Source organism: Acanthopagrus latus, chromosome 4 (assembly GCF_904848185.1).
Source record: "Acanthopagrus latus isolate v.2019 chromosome 4, fAcaLat1.1, whole genome shotgun sequence".
Taxonomy (NCBI): domain Eukaryota; kingdom Metazoa; phylum Chordata; class Actinopteri; order Spariformes; family Sparidae; genus Acanthopagrus; species Acanthopagrus latus.
The window spans coordinates 23424567-23442876 of NC_051042.1; the positions used below are offsets into that span (position 1 = coordinate 23424567).

At 38.2% G+C, this 18310-nt stretch overlaps 1 protein-coding gene across 1 annotated transcript; it reads left to right on the forward strand.

Moving 5' to 3' along the window:
• On the forward strand, positions 1–16944 carry tcf25 (transcription factor 25 (basic helix-loop-helix)). The gene is made up of 18 exons (XM_037095500.1): positions 1–357; positions 1228–1362; positions 1482–1556; positions 1827–1951; positions 2649–2714; positions 2825–2907; positions 4797–4927; positions 5700–5799; positions 8970–9063; positions 9144–9236; positions 10548–10653; positions 11163–11322; positions 11449–11536; positions 11765–11923; positions 12014–12104; positions 12794–12873; positions 13014–13089; positions 15845–16944. Exons 1-18 carry the CDS (start codon positions 130–132, stop codon positions 16010–16012), a joined length of 2058 nt encoding a protein of 685 aa, XP_036951395.1. The 5' UTR covers positions 1–129; the 3' UTR covers positions 16013–16944.
• Positions 16945–18310: the final 1366 nt, after the last annotated feature.

Consider the following 18310-nt stretch of genomic DNA (forward strand, 5'->3'; position numbering starts at 1 on the left):
GAAGACACGGAAACCAATGGAATCGACCCTCATTGCATTGGTTTGTTGTGTCAGTCAGCTCCCCTGAAAACTGTTTTTTTTTTTTAAATCGCGAATATTGACGTGTATGTGCGACACGAGTAGTGTAAAATGTCTAGCCGGGCTCTGCGAAGGCTCAAGGGGAAGCGGCGGGGTCAGGAGGCCTTGGACTGCGGGGATTTAACTTTGGGTGACAGCCCGGTGGAGGAGGAGCAGGCTGCGGCTGAAGAGGAGCAGCTGGACACGGCTAATGTTTCTCCCCAGACTACAGGGAAAGGCAGCGGCCGAAAGGCAAAGAAAAACAAGGCTCAGAAAAACTTCAGCAACATTTATGAGTTGGTAAGGTGACGGTGTGACTCCCCAACTTTCGTGTCACGTTTAAAAAAAAGTCGTCAATGTTTCCTCCTCGGTACTGTTAGCTCCCTGTGGGTGAACCTTGCTCACACAGGCTAACCTGGTGACGTTAGCTCATTTCTCTGTTTATTAAACTAAACATCATACTGCAGGTTACAGTTAGCTAGACAACAACGTGTCTAGCTGTCAACGTGTCAATATGTATAAAGTCAAGTTGATTGTGGATTTGTTCAGCCCTCGTCCTTGAAGATGTCAAACACTAGTAACACTTGAAATATAAAGGCGTGTTGAATCATCTAATGTTAAAAAATAAATGAACGTAAATGTACAGTTATAATAAGAAACTTTACCAGTTATTTTCAACAGCCATTGAATTAGATTTACATTGTGTTCTGAAACAAATGATCACTAAATCAAGACAATCAAGACATCACCCATTTTATGTCAAGTTGATATATACTTTCCATCAACTTTATTTGTAAATGAAGATAAGATACATAAATAATCATAAATCCTAATATTAGAAGTTATAGTTGTGCCAGATTGCCAGCAGCATCTTAGACTGTATTATAATTAACAGTAACCTCATTTGATGTAGAGGCTGTTTATGTCAACCAGTTAAAATAAATATTTATTCAGACTTCAGATTTATAACAACCTTAAATATGAACTCTTGTCATCTTTAACACACACCTGTTCTCCATGAGTAGTAATTGGAATTCAATTATTTTAACCATGGTGACATTATCTCAGGAAAAGGTGTTGTTGTTTTAATGTTGGACAGTTTTTTTCTTAAGTCACGCTTAGTACTGCTTTACCTGACAAGCTTTCATGACAATTTCAAATTGTTACTAGATATGTGATGCAGACAACGATGCACCTGATGAAGAGGCTGAGAAGCCAGATGAAAATAAAACAAGTGGCGTGGAGAAGACTGATAACAGGGACAAAGAGAAATCAGATCAGAAGCAAGAGGAAGCCTCTAAAAAGGTAAATATAAAGCAATATGAGAAGACTGTCTTTCTCCTATCCTCCTTTATTTGACTTTATTATTCCCCTGATCTACATATTTGCAATAATTTAATTGTCATCTCTTTTTTATTTAACAGTCTTTGTCAGGAGGAGACAGAGTTAAAAAGAAGAAGAAAAAGAAGAAGTCTAAAGCGACATCAGAAGATGGACAGGTACAGTAAATGTGTAGAGAATTGGTTCAATATCCGCTCTGGTAAGACAGTTGTGAAACTATAGTATGATAAACACTAAACCATGATATGGTCTAATAATTAACAGTCACTATATTAAAGATTGATATTTTGTTTACATTTGTAACATATGATAAATGTCATTGAGCTGATAACAACATAGTCTTTCAAGTTTTCATAATAGCCACAAACTGCACACGCAACATATAAAAAAAGAAAATTCTTAATTCGCTGTTTTTGAATGACCTACAGGAGGCTTTACCAGATGATAACATTGATTTATTGCTCGAGAACCTGAAGCAGTCCAATGGTCTGAGTTTGCAAAATGAGGATTGTGGAGGCTCCGACAGAAGAGCGGTGTTGCATGTGGAGCACAGGTGAAGAGACCGACATCTCTCATGCAGCCAGATAGACTCACAGCACAAGTCCTTATTTGTTTAGTGTTTTACCTCACAGAGTCGAGGTGGGATATGATGGAAATATTCATATTTTTACATGCAACTGACTCTCTGCTTTCTAACGTACTGTATTATTTCTTATAAACACAGTTGTACATTAATATGTAGTAATGTAGTAAGTAGTAATGTAGAAATAGCTCTTGACCTGGACAATGGCTGACCATAGAGAGTGAGTGGTTTTCTTTACTTATATACATTCTTGTGATTCCTAATTCCCACCATGTGGTGGCACCTTGCTCACATAAGAAAACTATTCAGAGGGTGTTTATCTCAGGGGATGCACTGCAGTGGTCAAACAATCACTTAAACTTACTGAAACATAAAAGGGGAACATTTTAATGTGTGTCATACTTAACCTTGCCATCCACATGTTTACTTTTTGTTCAGCATGGTTACTAGTCAATTAAAGTACGAAAATAACAGAAAAATTATGCTTGATATATGTTTATTTATTTATTTATTTTGCATTTGTGTTGTAAGTCTAAAGCAGACATAGGGTTAGGGTTAGGGATCAAACAGCCCGTGTGTTTCCCTCTGAAAGTATTTCCTCAGCTCCCCCACGCTGTCCTGTAACCAGTGAAAGAGCTGAATGTTATTTTTTGTGTCGATCCATTAGGAATCTCAACCCAGAGACGGAGCTGAAAAGGTACTTTGGGGCTCGAGCTGTGCAAGGAGATCAAAGGTAAAAGGAAAAGGAAGACATTTGTGACATTTCTTGGTTTTAATGGGCCCATGTCCTCTGTGTGGATGTTTTTTATTCTTGTTCTCACTGTTTTTGTTTTCTGATGACAGACCTCGTCAGAGAAACCGACACTTTCACCGTAGCACCTGGATGACCAGTCCTAAAGACAGCTGGCCTCGCTTTAGCCGCCCAGGTAGGATTTTCCTCACAGTCATCTGAATTGTGCTTGTGCACAGTGGTGGAAAGTGACTAAGAACTTTTACTCAAGTATTGTAAAATAAAGTACAAATTCAAAGTACTTTACTTGAATATTTCCATTAAATGCAGCTTTGTACTTCCACATATCGACAGAGATTTTTTAAATTTTGTTTTTATGAGCTCATGAAAAGCTAAGTTATAGGGATATTAGAGACAGAGATTCTCACAAGACAGGTCTACAGTACACTCACTGTTTTTTTATGTCTACCCCTGATACTGATGAGACTTATCCTAATTGGTGTCAGCAAATAAAAACAAAATATGACCATCAATAACTGCATCGCAATTAAACGATAAACTGCGATTAAACTGCTGCCCCTAAAGTCATCTAGGCTCACTGTTTCTGCTGGTAACATTTATTCATGTGAGATTCACACCAGTCTGTGGTGAGGGTGGCTGATGAAACCGTAACATAACATAACACGGTAACATTGCATAAACAGTGACTTTTTAAAACACAACCTTTAAGTAGTTGTTATGCTTATCTAGCCACATTACAGAAGACTTTACATAATAACTTGACTTATTATAATATGAAGCACTTTTCAGTTAAGAACAGCCCTTTTTCTAAAACTATGCTGGTACTCCGCCCCACACCGGGAGAGTCTTACTTCCCACAGCAAACCTGTTGTCACCTATACAGGTTAACAGACTAATAGGTTACTGGTAGGTTATTATTTTTATTATTATTCGTTCATTGATGTAAAAGCAGCCTTTCACAGTTGGAGCTGGTTAAGATGGAGCTCATTTTTATCTATTTTAATAGGGATACTAGTGCAACTAATGAATGTTTTCTTTAGTGATTCATCTTCATTCAATTGTTTGGTGTTTGAAAATCCTAACCATAGTGAGAAATGCCCTCACAATAACCAAGAGTTCACTGCACTGCCCATTTTAGTGCAAACCTCAATGTATTTAAGAAAAGATTTGAATTACTAAAGTTAGGAAAATCAGTAAATCCTTTCCGTTCAGTTTACCAGCTACTGGCAGAAAGACTAAGAAGTTAATTTTGAACCCTGGTTATGATTCACTGCTGTCCATTGAATTACCCAACAGTATAGGTAGCACAACCATAAACATGTGGAGCAGTAAATGTAATGTACAGAATATTGCACCATTACTGTTATTACCAAAACATCAGATACAATAGTAAAACAGTTAATGGATTTTTTTTTTGGCAGAACAAGTACTTTTAAAACTGAATTTAGTTAATTAAATACATTTTTATTATCAATTTTATTTTTACAGCCCATAATCACAATCACATTGTGTCTGTGGGCTCTCCTGCCTAGAGTCGAGCCTCTCTCCAAGCAAATGGCAGCAATTTAAGTCTCTGTATGGTCTGTTTTTTGGTTATGTAATACAAACTTCAGAAAGCACCTTGTTGTCCAAGGCACAAGCAACGATCTCAGGGGCAACGTTTAGTCTTATATTTAGGCACCATGAAATCGCCTTAAAGTTGCATTTGTTATATGGATGTCATCAGAAAGACTGGCTGATTGTGTTCATACTGAAAGTCACCATTGAAGTATTTGGTAATTTTTCCATTCATACCATGTTAGATGAGAACTTTTTCAACACATGCAAGTGTAGCTATTGAAATGATGAACCCAGCTTTTTTGAGAAGCGAGTGTGATGTAATTTATCAGACTTCTGTGTGTGTCACATTTTTCAGTATGATATAGGTGCATCCTATCTTGTATTCCTGTTTATTTAGATATACTTATGTGAATGATATAGATTCTCACCTTGTGTCAGCCTTTTGTGTAGTTGTCTATAAATCTTATGTGTTCTTGTTTTTAACTCTGCTTGACATCTCCACAGGAATCTCAATGACCTTGCTGCAGTCAAAGGATGGCATTCAGTTCTTCACCTTTGAGCACAATCGGGACTATCAACAAGTACAGTTCAAGTTCTTGGATGCTGTCGAGTCCATGGATCCCAACAACATTGTGGTAAAAAAATGTGCCGTGCATTTTGTTGTCAGTCAGTTTTAAGATGATGTAGTGACATTTTAAGTCAGGTTGGACGATACAACAGAGTTTAAAAACATAATTCGTAATGTTAATATTCAAATTCATTTTTTTATTTTATTGCAGATAGATATAAGGCTACACTAATATTGTTATGATTATGAATTTGTAATAACTCGGGTTTCGTATTGTCCAAATGTCAATATTTATAGAAAAAGACAGATGAAATTATTACATTAATCAGTAGGACAGCCCTAAAATCGTGTATCCTCGGTATTGATGCTGATTCATGAAATCAGTCATCTGGGTGGCAAGAATGTTTACAATATATTGCCCAGACAATGTTATCCATTCTAGCCTATTCTTCCCTTGAATAATGTAAATTAAAGATAATCAACAACTGCAATTAAAATGTCCTCGTTCAAAGCAAAGGAAGTGTAATTACACTTTAAGAGAGAAGTCAGAGTGTGTTCAGGATTAAACAATAGAAAAAACATCCACTCACTGAGTTCAATGTTCTGTTGCCACCACGGTGTGAAGTTAGATGTTGAACGTTTGTTGTTATTTTATACTCTCAGGAACACAAATCAGTCCATGTTTGGATTATGTTATGAAGCAGTGTTTTTTTACTAAATGGCTGTGAGGCTGCATTTCTATTTGTTTTTGACCTTGGGGTCACATTCCAATCAGACTTCTTCCAAAGAAATACATTTTCTCAGTCCTGACTTCAAGTCTTTGTCCATCTTCTCTTCAGGCCCTGCTACAGCTGAACCCGTACCACATCGATTCCTTGCTGCAGCTCTCTGATGTCTGCCGCATACAGGAGGATCAGGAGATGGCCAGGGACCTCATAGGTGAGGAACAGCGTTTTCTTCCATGAATTAAATAAATTATAAACCAAAGAAACGACTACACATGTGTGAATTATAAGCAGTGTTTTAAGAATCATACAAGGATTCAGTATGTTTGACAAGAATTAGTTCAATATCAGAGCAACTGGTTAATGTAGCTTATGTTGTGTAATGTCCGTAATGTTGTTTTCTTCTCATAATCTTAAGCTAAAAAAAAGTCATAAACCTAAAAGTTAATTGTTTGCGAGTTTTTCCTATCTCAAAAAAGACCTCTTCATACCCAAGCTCCCTCTGTTCCAGTGTTGTTCCTTTATAGACATCAGATTTTGCACAGTTCCTCTTCAGACATTATTGAGCCTTTTATGTCCGATCTGGCTTTCTTCATGGCTAAGTGGTCCATTCACATACTGTTCATTTAATCTTTATTCATCACTTAATTTGCTTCCAGCAGGGGTATGGCTTTGATCTCTTTTGTTGAGCACATGAAAAGTAATTTGCTTTGGCCTTACAAGTTGGCCTTGTTAGTATGTGAGCAATACTGCGTTAGGAACCAAATTCATTCATTCATTTATTCACTTCCTGGAGTGACCTGGAAGAGGGCGGACCATACAAGATGATTAGCAGTAACATCAGAGTGAAGACAAATTAAATCTTACAGAAGTGCAGATATACGGAGATAGCAAAACAAGGGAGAGCAATGATCCAGTGTAACCCAGGATATGATGATCCATAGGCGTCAATGTGTGAGGCAGCGGGAGCCAGTAGAGGGAGATGTTCCAAGGGACCCGTGGTCCATTAGAAGGAAGCCTGAACGGAATGAGAGGAGGAGGAGAAGGAGCAGAAAGCTATAGAGATCACAGTGAGAGAGTGACACAGTTTGCAGCTCAAGGGGACAAAAAACAAAAGTTAAGTTTGTTGTTAAGTTAGAGATATGTAACGTTTATCAGAATGAACAGATCGTGTCTCGTTGGCAGGACAATGTGAATTCTAATATTACAGGTGAGACACCGACCCACTGAAGAAGCTAGCAGTCGAAGTGAAGGACTAATGAAAGGTTTAGTCAAAGAAATGCGTTTTCAGTTTAGATTTAAAGGCTTCAGTCAGCTGACTTCTCTTTAAACCTGGGGAAGGGCTGGTCATGAGGACACATTGATTTTTATTTTGGGTTGATTATACACTAATGGAAATAATTATGTTTATATATCCTTTTTAATGATTATGTCTATTTCTGCAATTGACAGTTGCTGAACTTACGAAGTTTACACTACAGGGGCCGGATTCATAAAGTGTCCTAGTACAAAGAGGGATGTAATTCTAAGAAAATTATGACAACGTTGATCCTTCTTAAGAAGTCTTCCTTAAGGTTAAGACTGGCTCCTAGAAAAGATCAAAGTTATTCACAAGAGCCTTGAGTTTTTCTTAAACGGAGGAGAACATTTGGACATTATAAAGATGAAAGAGAAATATTGTCCAAACACTGAATGACAGTGAGACCACAAAACGCTACAGTTTCAATCTTGCAGGGATAACATGCGTTTTTGTTTCATCTCGTAACAGTTAAGTTCACATCTGCCACCCACCACAGCAAGGCTCCAGCAGCAGAAATTAAAAGTGATCACAACCCTGAGATATTTATTAACTCTAAAAATAGCTATAAAACAGCCTGTACTTCCCATTAATAAAGTGACCTCGTGAACAGTTACCCGTTATTTCCCAGCTCCCTCTTCTTTCATAAAACTGCTTGCTGGTGCGCTCCCCCTAGAATAGTTTTACACTTGTTATCAAATAGATTAAGTAGACCTCTTAAAATCATCTGCATGGTAAATTCATGTAGGCAAACTATAGGCTGCTCTGAAAGTAGGCTTGTGTTAAAGCTTCTTTGGAGTATGTCTTAAGTTATTCAACAGAGCTATTAAATACATAAAGTACTGTTTATTATTAGACCATGTCAATAGAGAAATTCTATGATTAGGCGTATCAATTTCACTGTCTATTTGAAATCAAGATTGCATTTAGTTTCTTTTTGTGATCAACCAATCACTGCTTTTGGAGTGAAAGAGAGAAAGGTTTCTGTTCTTTCCTTGCTCAGATTTGCTCCAAGACGTTTCCTAAATCACATTTCCATCAACAATTTCTTGCTAGATTTTTTTAAGGCTCAGTTAGGAGCTCTCTCCGACAGAATATTGTAAAAACGAGCTTAAGATTTTATCTCCTCCAATCCCCACCAATGTTTTTTGGAGATCACCAACAAAAAAAGAAAACACAGGTCAGAGGCAGATCGCTGCACGCATCAGTGAACGATGGTCAGTATGTGTGATCTGCTCAACCAAAAAGGAGCTCAGGGGCAGCTGGTCAGCATGTAGCCAACGACAGCTGGATATCTAGCAGGGTGGATCCCTGGGGAGGCAAGAAGAAGCTTCGCTCAGTGAGAGATAACATCCGTCTCCTTTCTCCCTCTCTCCTCTGCTACCATCCACAGTAGCTCTCTGAACTAGTCCTATTGTGCATCTACGTATATTGAGTGGGCACGATTGTAACTTTGAGTTTCTTCTGTTAGAGTACATACACACAAACTGTTTAGTATTTGTCAACCGGTCCTCACAAGACAGCAGTTTCACTGCAAAACAAACCTTGCTTCCTGTATATCCTCTTAATCAATACTTGTGCGACCTTGTAATGTGTGACCCCCTGTCGCTGATCAGTCAGGTACAACAAACAATTGCAAAACTCCTAACTGCGAGGCAGAAAGTTGTTTACGTGCTCGGTGTCAGTTTGCTTTTGTCAGTGTTAATGCAACAAAACAGGCATTGTTAAAAAAGTCCAAGACCAAAGTCCATGCTCCATGCAAAGCACAATACTTGGTTTATTATCACACCCCCCTCTTCAACCTCGAGGGATAATTTAACAAAGCCCATTTGTCTTATCCCCCAGCTGATTGAATAAGATGCCATTAGTTGAACTTGAACATAAGACAGTATTTTTTCAGTTTTGGTCTTTTTTTATACGAAACACTGCTTGGGACGTGATTATCTCTGAGATTAACATTAATTGACACAACCCAGCAACTGCAACGTTGTACAGCTGTGCTTTGTGCAGCTCTCTGTTCATTGTTTAACACCCAGTTTTCTTGCTTCCTCAGTGAAACTGTTTGTTTCTTCTTTTTTTTGTTCCAGAGAGGGCCCTATACAGCTTTGAGTGCGCGTTTCACCCTTTATTCAGTCTGACCTCAGGTACCTGCAGACTTGATTATCTGAGACCAGAAAACAGGTTGGTTATTCTTTATTGCATTTGTTAGACACTTTTTTGAGGACTTGGAAGTTCAATGATTCAATAATCTCTGTTTACAGGGCATTTTATCTGGCTCTTTATAAGCACATGATGTTTCTGGAGAAGAGAGGATGCCCACGGACTGCTTTGGAGTACTGCAAACTGATTCTAAGGTATATGTGGAAAAGCTTGTGCCATAGAGTTCAAGGGAAACAGTCAAATGTATAAAGAGAGAGATGTATGGAGACACACGCTCCTCCAATTCAAGATTAACCAATAAACATAACTTTTACATAAAGTTACAGCCTTTACATCTCCAGTCTCTTTATGATGAATTTATCTAATCTCTTCCCATTATTCTTGACCATCACTCTATCTCAGAGAGAAGGAATGTGGCAGTTTAGATGCTGTCTTGTGTTTGACATCACACTGAAAAGTATTGTTGGGCTTCTGAGAGAAACAAACAGAACTATTATCTCTCTGTAAAAAATAGCCACCGGTCAGCAGACTTGGAAATAATCTTCACAGAATTTTATCTCAACTATCAGGTTAGTGTTCTGCCAGTTTTAATCCTGACCAGGCACATGGGGAAGTTTGAAAATGTGCTTTTTATTCGTGGAATGACACGGTTATATAACCTGTATGGTGTTGTGGCAAATCAATTGACTTAACCCCCCAAATTATTTATTAAAGGGACAACAATTGAACACATGTTTATTATAAATTACTCCAAATTCCTATTATATGCTGTATTATCGACAATGTCATTTTGATCTGTATATCAGTGACATACAGTCTTATGTAATATGTTTGACCAAGATCTTACATATGATAGAATAATTTGATTATAATAAAATCAGTCAGTGTCATTATTCAGACCTTATTGCATAACTTAAAACCTCCCGTATCATGTTGGTATTTACATAATGCACACTAAAAGGACTGTTCCCACGCACTGCGGCCATCAGTTGTCCATATCTTCCAATATGATGGACGATGCTTATCTGTGATTTTCCATCAAACTCTGGAAAATCTATCTGTCCAGCCAGCAGTGATTAATCAGTGTTGGCTCGCAGTGCCAACATGATTGACAACAAAATCTTTTAAAAAAAAAACAGCACTCTTTTAACTCTGTCAATCCAACATTTAAGAGACAGAAAACAATCGTGATATTTGTTTTTGGTATTATCATAAGGCTCAGATAATTTTTTTTTTTTGCCTTTTGAAGTAAACCAGAAAAAAATACTTATTTCATTTATCTTATTGTCATAAGTATTTTTTATAACAAACTTGTCTGTTCTGAGCAAAGCCACTGCATGGTTACTTAATTTTGCCGTCTGCTCAAGTTCTTCAATTTCAATTTCTTCAAACAGCGGAAATGTGGTGCTTTTGATTGTATCTGGTTTGTTTGTTTGGTCTGGCTTTTTGGTTAAGTGCTTGTTGTGATCATTTGCTTCCTGTCTTTTTTACAAATCTTCTGCCAGCTTGGACCCAGACTCCGACCCACTTTGCATGCTCCTGCTCATCGATTTACTGATGCTGCGTTCCAGAGAATACCAGTCTCTCCTCCAGTTGTACCAGGACTGGGAGGTAAAGTGTGCCATCATGTGCAGATGTGTTCAGATGTGTGCCTACATCATGCTTGCCCACCTTGAGACCTAAAAAACAGGGAGTTGTCTGTGTTTGTCAGCCTCTCAGGGGGGATTGATTCGGTGGGACCCCAGTGATTGACAGAAAAAAAGATTTTACAGGCCCTTTCATTGAAAACTTAATGTAAGAAATGAGAATTCTTCTCTCTAGAGTGTCTGAAATTTGAAAGATATTCTTTCTCCTCTCCATTTATCCATTTCACTCAAGGACGAGGATGAGGCACAACGGAACAGCACACAGCATGCTCTACTGTGCCAGAAACAGATATGATAATTAGAAGGGGAAAGTGTGTAAAGGAGTGTGTAATTTTGCCATAAAGTGGGGGAAGTATAGTAGATTTGGGCCCCAGGAGGAAACTGGAGTCTCCAAGGAAAATCGTGAGGTTTTGCTAGAATGAACAGCGTCAGCTTTTCACACTGATACAGAAACCCTATTTGTTTTGTGTTCAGGAGCACAGAAACCTGTCCCAGCTGCCAAACTTTGCGTTCTCCACTGCACTTTGCCATTTCCACCTCAGCCAGCAGGAAGATCTGCATCCCGAAGATACTGACAAACAAAGACGCAAAGCTGACCAGATGCTGCAGGATGCTCTCATAATGTTCCCTGGAGGTTAATGAACCACTACCAGTATATGAATATTTAGACATTATTGCCTCTTATTCACTGCTTTACACCTAAAACGTTGTAAATGTGTATGTTCATCTTATTGTGTTTCTGTGAATATATTTTCTGCAGTGTTGATGCCTCTGCTGGACCTGTGTACTGTGCAGCCAGATGCAACAGTCACCTCACATGCTTTCTTTGGCCCAAAGAGTCAGATAGGGTAATGTTGACTCCCTTTGTTATCTGAAGTGTTACAAACGGAGGAATTAATACCATGAAAACTCCATGACATCAATATTGCATGGTACACTTCATCATCCAGTGTTGTATAACCATCAACATCACAAAGGAGCAACGTTTTCGCTGCAACATTTTTCACAGCCTTTATTTTTATCCTCACTTCGCTCCTACCCTTACTTAAAGAACTCAACCTACCTTCTGTCTCCAGACAGCCACCAGCCCTGACTGAACTGACTGCGCTGTATGTGGGAAGGACCTGCAACCTGTGGAGGGAAGCAGCAGTAATGCTGTGGTTGGAGGAGTCCGTGAAAGAGGTGCTGCGTCGAGTCGATGCAGAAGACCCTTTTGTTGAGGACTGCCAAAACAAGTAAGATTTCAATAAGCTGCTCGGCTGCCTGCATCTCTGTGCAATAGGTGCGTCATAGATTAGCATTTAACCCTCCCTACTGTGTTTCAGGAGAAAGCAGAGGTACCAGAGTGCACCAAGGAACATCCATCGCCACGTCCTCTTATCCGAGATCAAGGAAGCCGTTGCAAGTCTGCCTCTGGTGAGAAACAATCAGGAACCACGCTATCATTCACTGAACTTACACTGTCCTCAATTCAGCAGTAGACACAGGAGGTGGGATGAGCATCAGTAGGATCAAATATTGACTTGTGAGTTCCAGATATCTTCACAAGACAGGGGAGTTAAATTGATTTATAATCACACTACAAAATAAATGTGACCTCTCATGCCCTGAGGTCCTAATCTGATATTGTCTTAATACAGTGTATTTGAGTATAATAAGTCATATTTTGCTTTAGTTTAGATCAAACTGTCAAATCCAGTAGAGCGTGACCGATATACAGTTTTTGGGTCTGAGGATGACACTGATTTTAGGGAGTGGAATAAATGTTCAATAAATGAACAAATGACAATGGAAGAGTTGTTTTTCACCGGCATAGTTGCTTTTTCACATGCACAACCCTGCCGCTATATACTGTAACATACTCTGCTGTGCTTTGCCTCACATATGTCACTTACCCCCCCCCCCCCCCCAAAAAAAAAACAAAAAAACAAAACACAAAATCAATATTGAGTCATAGACCTTCGAAGAATCATATAATCTGTGCCCTACAGAGGATCCACACAAAGCCTCCAGTGCGGGTCTTGCATGTAATTCATTTGCTGTCTTTTAACTCATGCACGTCTAAGGAAGTGACTCTAATACAGCCATTTGTTTAATACCTTCAGGACGTGACTAGTCAGCCTATGATGGGTTTTGACCCTCTGCCTCCACTGGACTCAGTCATGTCGTATACCAGACCTGAGAGGTAATGGACAACTGTGCACATTAAATTCCACTGTACAATCAAAAGAGGATGCAAATATTGTTGTTTACGAGCACAAGACATTATATCATTCAATTTCACGCTCAAGTGAGATTTCTCTGTGTGTTTGTGTCTGCAAACAGGCAGCATGTTGGTGCCACCAATGAGAGTACATTGTCGCTGTTTTTTCGGTCTTTGCTTCCAAACTTCAACCTTCAGGTGAGTTGCACGGATCAGGCAAGATAGGTCTGGTAGGAAATGGATATGGATACTGAATTGATTGGAATTTGGGGCAAAAAAAAGAGTTGTTACCTAATTATATGTAGAGACACAGTACTATTGTCTCTGTAATTAAAAATAAAAAAATGGGCAGATACTAGTAGAGAACTTCCTAGGACTCTAGCAAAGACCCATTTTGTGGATGGGAAATCATATGATGAATAGCTCTGAGTCCCACATGCAAACTGATTGGCTCCAGAGAAAATCATGAATCATCTTTCTGTGAGATGTCCCAACTCGTCTGTTTTTATTTAGCTTCCTGGCCAGAATCATTGAAAGAGCTCAAAGTAAACTGTGTTTAAGGGTTGGTTTTCTGTTTAACGATCAGTAAGATGATTTACAGATACACCCATTTAGTCGCCGGACCCTCCAGTGCTGGAGGAAACTGAGCTGGTAAAAAAGATCTGAACATCCATTCTAGCAAGATGGAACACTTCCTCCAAAGACTCATGGTTACCCTGAGGATATGAAAACTGCACAATATGAAAGAAAGCATATGACATTGTTAACAGCCTGTCCACCGTTTCCCAGTGTGTCACTGAAGGACAAAACAAAAACAATATTCATGAAGTTGTTTGTGGCTTTTGCTTTGCATTCTCTTTCCTTATAATCGCATTTGATGCTTATGTTTATGTATTTTTATGTAGTATAAAGCCAAGTGAGTTTATTCTGTTTACTTTGAAAAGGAAGGTTGAAAAGGAAAAAATCATGAAAGCTTGCTGGAGAGAAAAAAGATATTACAGTTTCATTCATTTAACACCTGCACAGAAAATTTGACCCACTTGATCAAGAATTTAATGGATATTCTTTCTTAAGATGGATAGAAAAGTAATCCTTTAAATAACATACATATGATTGACTTTAACTATCCACGTTTGTGTGGGGGGTTCAGAAAGCAAGCTGAGAGTTAACTGCCTCTAAAAATCGATTCAAGTTGTGGATGGCATTTCATGTAATACATTTTCAACTCATCCTTAGTTTACATTGTCCTCAGCAACAAATGAGTGTTTGCTCTTTCCGCTCAGTTACTCCACGATGTTTGTGTACCTCTTGTTCCCTGAGAGTGGACTTTAGTTTTGCTGAGATTGTGTGAAAGATGACTCTTTAAAGAAAAACCATATGGTGACAACACAAAGAGGGGGACTGTGAGATGTATGACACAACAATAACAATATATTATATTATATATTATATATGTTATAATATTATATTATTATATATAAAAATATATTATGATGTATTATTTGCTGTGTATAATAGAAATGATCTTGGTGTAATGTACCGTAGTCAACTGAAGAATCTTTTACGTCATCGGCAGGTGACTTTCTGTAACCCATTTCTGCTGGGTTTAACCATCATGCTGATGAAAACTCAGGTGAAGTTATGTAATCCACAAAACGTTAAAAACGTTAAAAAGAATTTTTACATCGTCGATGCATGGATTTATTTCCAACTCAGTTTGGGGTCTCAGGGCTTTGGGAGACTTAGATTAAGCAGGACAAATTGTATAGAGCCGTTTTATTTATTTATTTATTTATTTATTTATTTACATTTAGAAAATAAGTCCCTATCTACTTCAGTTGTTTTGGAGAATGCTACAGCGGTCTTGTAGTGGTGCCCCAAATATATTTAGTCGGCATGGTGTGAAGACGATAATGACTGAATCGTCATATTTGGTTGAACGTATCCTTTCCCTTTTCACTGGTTAATGTGCAATCAAGGTTAAACAAGAAGGCGATGTTAATCATTTTATGATGGTTGAGGTGCTTAGCCTGGAACAGTGTGCACCCAGGTGATTGTAAATGTTATGCAAAGACTATATTTGGATATTTCTTAGTTTTTATATACAGATAATTTAATGTTGAAGTTACAAAGTTTAGTGATCTTATTGATGGTCCATATTTAGTCCATTGTGAAAAAGAATCCAACTGCCTCCACCGAAAGATACAAACATCAGGCACACCCATACGTTAAACATCTTGTGGGTCATACATGCTTTATGTTGCCAGACAGGCCTGAGGCATGTTTCCATCAGGACAGTTCCATCTCTTCTGATCACGTTATCCATTTATGGAGAGGAAGAGATGAAATTTAGATAAAACAAATGTAGTTAAGACAAAGTAATATACAGTATATTCAGAACTGAAAACAGAATAATATTATGTTTACATAACATGTGCATAGAATACCCTGGTTGAGGATGCATTGTGTTAAAAAGAATAAAGGTAGTTTTTTGTTGATTATCTGCATTTCTGTAGCCATTAAAAAGGGATTGTTTATGATAATTATCAAAATAGGCGTCAGGGCTTCAGTGAGGCAAATAGAATCCAGCAAATTAAAAATAATCCAAAATAGAATGGAATGAAATACCAAACAATGAGAGCATGTAGAGAAAATGAGAGAAAAACAATAGATATGAAACACATAGCAAATGTTGGAAATTAAACTTTGTATCAACGTCAATTAAAAACTGTTTCTCAAATCTTTTGTTAAGCGCTTGAAGGATTAAAAATTCTGCAAGCCTTTATAAAGCAAACAGTAGGACACATTCTTCTGGTCTGACAGCTTCGAGCCATCCAGTTCTTCCAGTGAGATGACACCGTTGAACTCTGAGTAACCATAGGCTGAAAACATCAGTTCATCAGTAGACTGACAGAAAGTGATATGATTTCCTGACCACTCTTGTCTTGTTAAGGGGGACCTGAGGCAGGAGGACGACATGGAAGTGGCTCGAGCTGGTCAGGAGCTGAACCAGGAAGTGAATCGCCTAATGGTGGCGATGAGGGACATGCTGGCAAACATCAGGTTTCAAGAGCCGCCGAGAGACGACAACCCGTACAGAGACGAGGAGGAATGGGACTGAGAGAGGAGGGAGACAGAGTGTGAGGATGAAGAGGAATTAATAGACAATAATAAACTCAATGAAGTGTAATGACAACAAGTAAAATGATAATATTTAATGTTGTTTATAATTAAAAAAGACATGGCCCGGGACAAATGAATAGTATTTGTTTGATTGTCACAATTTCAGTGGACTAAAGTAAAAGGAGGCAACGTAGTTACGGCTCTCCTCGGCTTTAGTGGCATTGATCAAAAACACAGTTTCCAGACATTTGTCAACGTGGGACATGCATATCTGCAACATGTCTAGTATGTTAGTGCTGCAAAATGAATCATTTTTGTAAAAAAAAAACAAAAAAAACACACAGTACATTCACATATACTAGGTGTTACTCTTTGTTCTTCATCTTCTGGCTTCTGAGAGTTTTTCATGCCCACAAACAATGGACCGCTTTATGAAACAAGAAAAATATGTAACCAGTTTTTTTTTTTTGTATTGACTGGAAGTTCTTTATCGCTAATTCAAAAATTGAGGTTGAGCAGTTTAATACAGGATGTAACAGAAACAGAACATTTTATTCTCATCGACAAAAGCGCTTATCATGAAAGATCGAGGTGAAAACAGAAGGCTCTTTTATCGTCTTTTAAACACTCTGCTTTCTTCGACATGTTTAACCAGATCAGCCTGTTTTGTTCGTCAAATCAACTTTATTTAGATGAAACATATCCGGGACCTGCTGCTGAAACGCACTCGCCCAACCAGAAATTATGTTGAGAACCCAAAGAAGCATTTCTGAGGCAATGTTGTCACCACAATCATCTTGTACAGAGTTTATTCTGATTAAAGCAAAAAGAAAATCAAGTGAAAACATCAATTAAAATAAAAATATATGACTTTTCTGATTTTTTGAAAAATAAAGCAAGGGTGCGACTACTTTGGTCACACATGCATAACTAAACATTCTCATTGGTCTTACCGGTGTGCCTGATTTCAGCAGGTGAGGTTAAGAAAGTTTTTTTTTTTTTTTTTTTAAAACACATTTTCTTTGGGAATCTGCAGTCATATAATCTAATTCAGTTTCCTTGGGTTTTTAGGGTTTTTTTTTTTTATTCTTGTGTAAATCTTATAACTGCTGGGTCGTTAACCAACTATCATGTTTCAGTTTGAGTTGGCTTGCTAATATTTCATCATTTGGCTAAGTCCACCCAACCACATTGCCCAGGTAACTGGGCTGAATGTTTCCCATCAGTCATCTACCATCCGTGAAGTCACAGTGTGTTCAGTGCTCAGTTATGGCAGATAGTTCGTAGGTTTTGCCTGAATTGAGTTGAGTTCCTTTGCGCTCTCACTCAGACCTGCATGACCTCACTCTGTGATGCTGATTCACTGCACTGCAAAGCATCAAAGAAATATTCATCACTTACGTAAATTATTTTTCAAGTTTCTCATGTTTTTTCTCTCTTGTGTTACTATACTTAGATGCTGAGATGTCTCAGCCAGACAGTCTGCACAGCCCTTCTGTGGTTTTTATCTGGCAGAAGAAAGAATTTGTCCCATGATGTGCTTATTTTGTCTTCCTGTCAAATCTCTTCTTTTTTTTTTCATTTTTACATGAATCTATTTTCAGTCTCTTTTTCTTTTATAGTCAAGATTAGCTCACCGGATTCCCATTAAATGTAATTAAACAAAATCAAATTAGAAACGTTCGACCCGAAGGCTTTTTGGTCACATTTGGTTAAACTGTGAAGACACTGAACAAATCGCCCTCTATACATACAGTAACAAACTCCGTAAGCGGTATGCTAACACAGTGTGACACAGTGTGACTGCCGGATAGTCCAATGATGTCATTGTTCCCTAGTTCACCTGGAGCAATGAGGCTTGCTGGAGCTTTTCATGTGATCCAGTAAAGACAGGCTTTCATATGAGAGCTTTATGAGGGAGCACTGTGTGAGAGTCGGAGGCTGCCTCATTCAACCCCACAGTTATACAGATATTCATTATTGTGTAATGAATGAATACGACAGTAACCTCACTTTTACCCCGAATAACTTAATCCCTCGGCGTGGGTGGTAGCCTTGGCTGGAAGAATCATGATTTCAGGGCTGTCTTTCGGTCCCATTTTAGCAAGGGTCAAGGCTCAAAACGCCTTAAGGTAATTTCTTACCCTAAAATTTGGCACAAACATCCACTACGACTCAAGAAGGAAGTGGTTAGATCTCAGCTGCCGAATGTCAAATGGCAAGGTCTCTGTGATCTTACAAAAAAAAATAAACTCCACAATTCATGTTGTAATTATGTCACAATTTTACACAAATG

Coding starts and splice junctions, on each gene's coding strand:
- tcf25 (XM_037095500.1), top strand. CDS start 130: ATGTCTAGCCGGGCTCTGCGAAGGCTCAAGGGGAAGCGGCGGGGTCAG. Junction 2,715..2,824: donor GCTGTGCAAGGAGATCAAAG/GTAAAAGGAAAA, acceptor TTCTGATGACAG/ACCTCGTCAGAGAAACCGAC. Junction 11,323..11,448: donor TCTCATAATGTTCCCTGGAG/GTTAATGAACCA, acceptor TATTTTCTGCAG/TGTTGATGCCTCTGCTGGAC.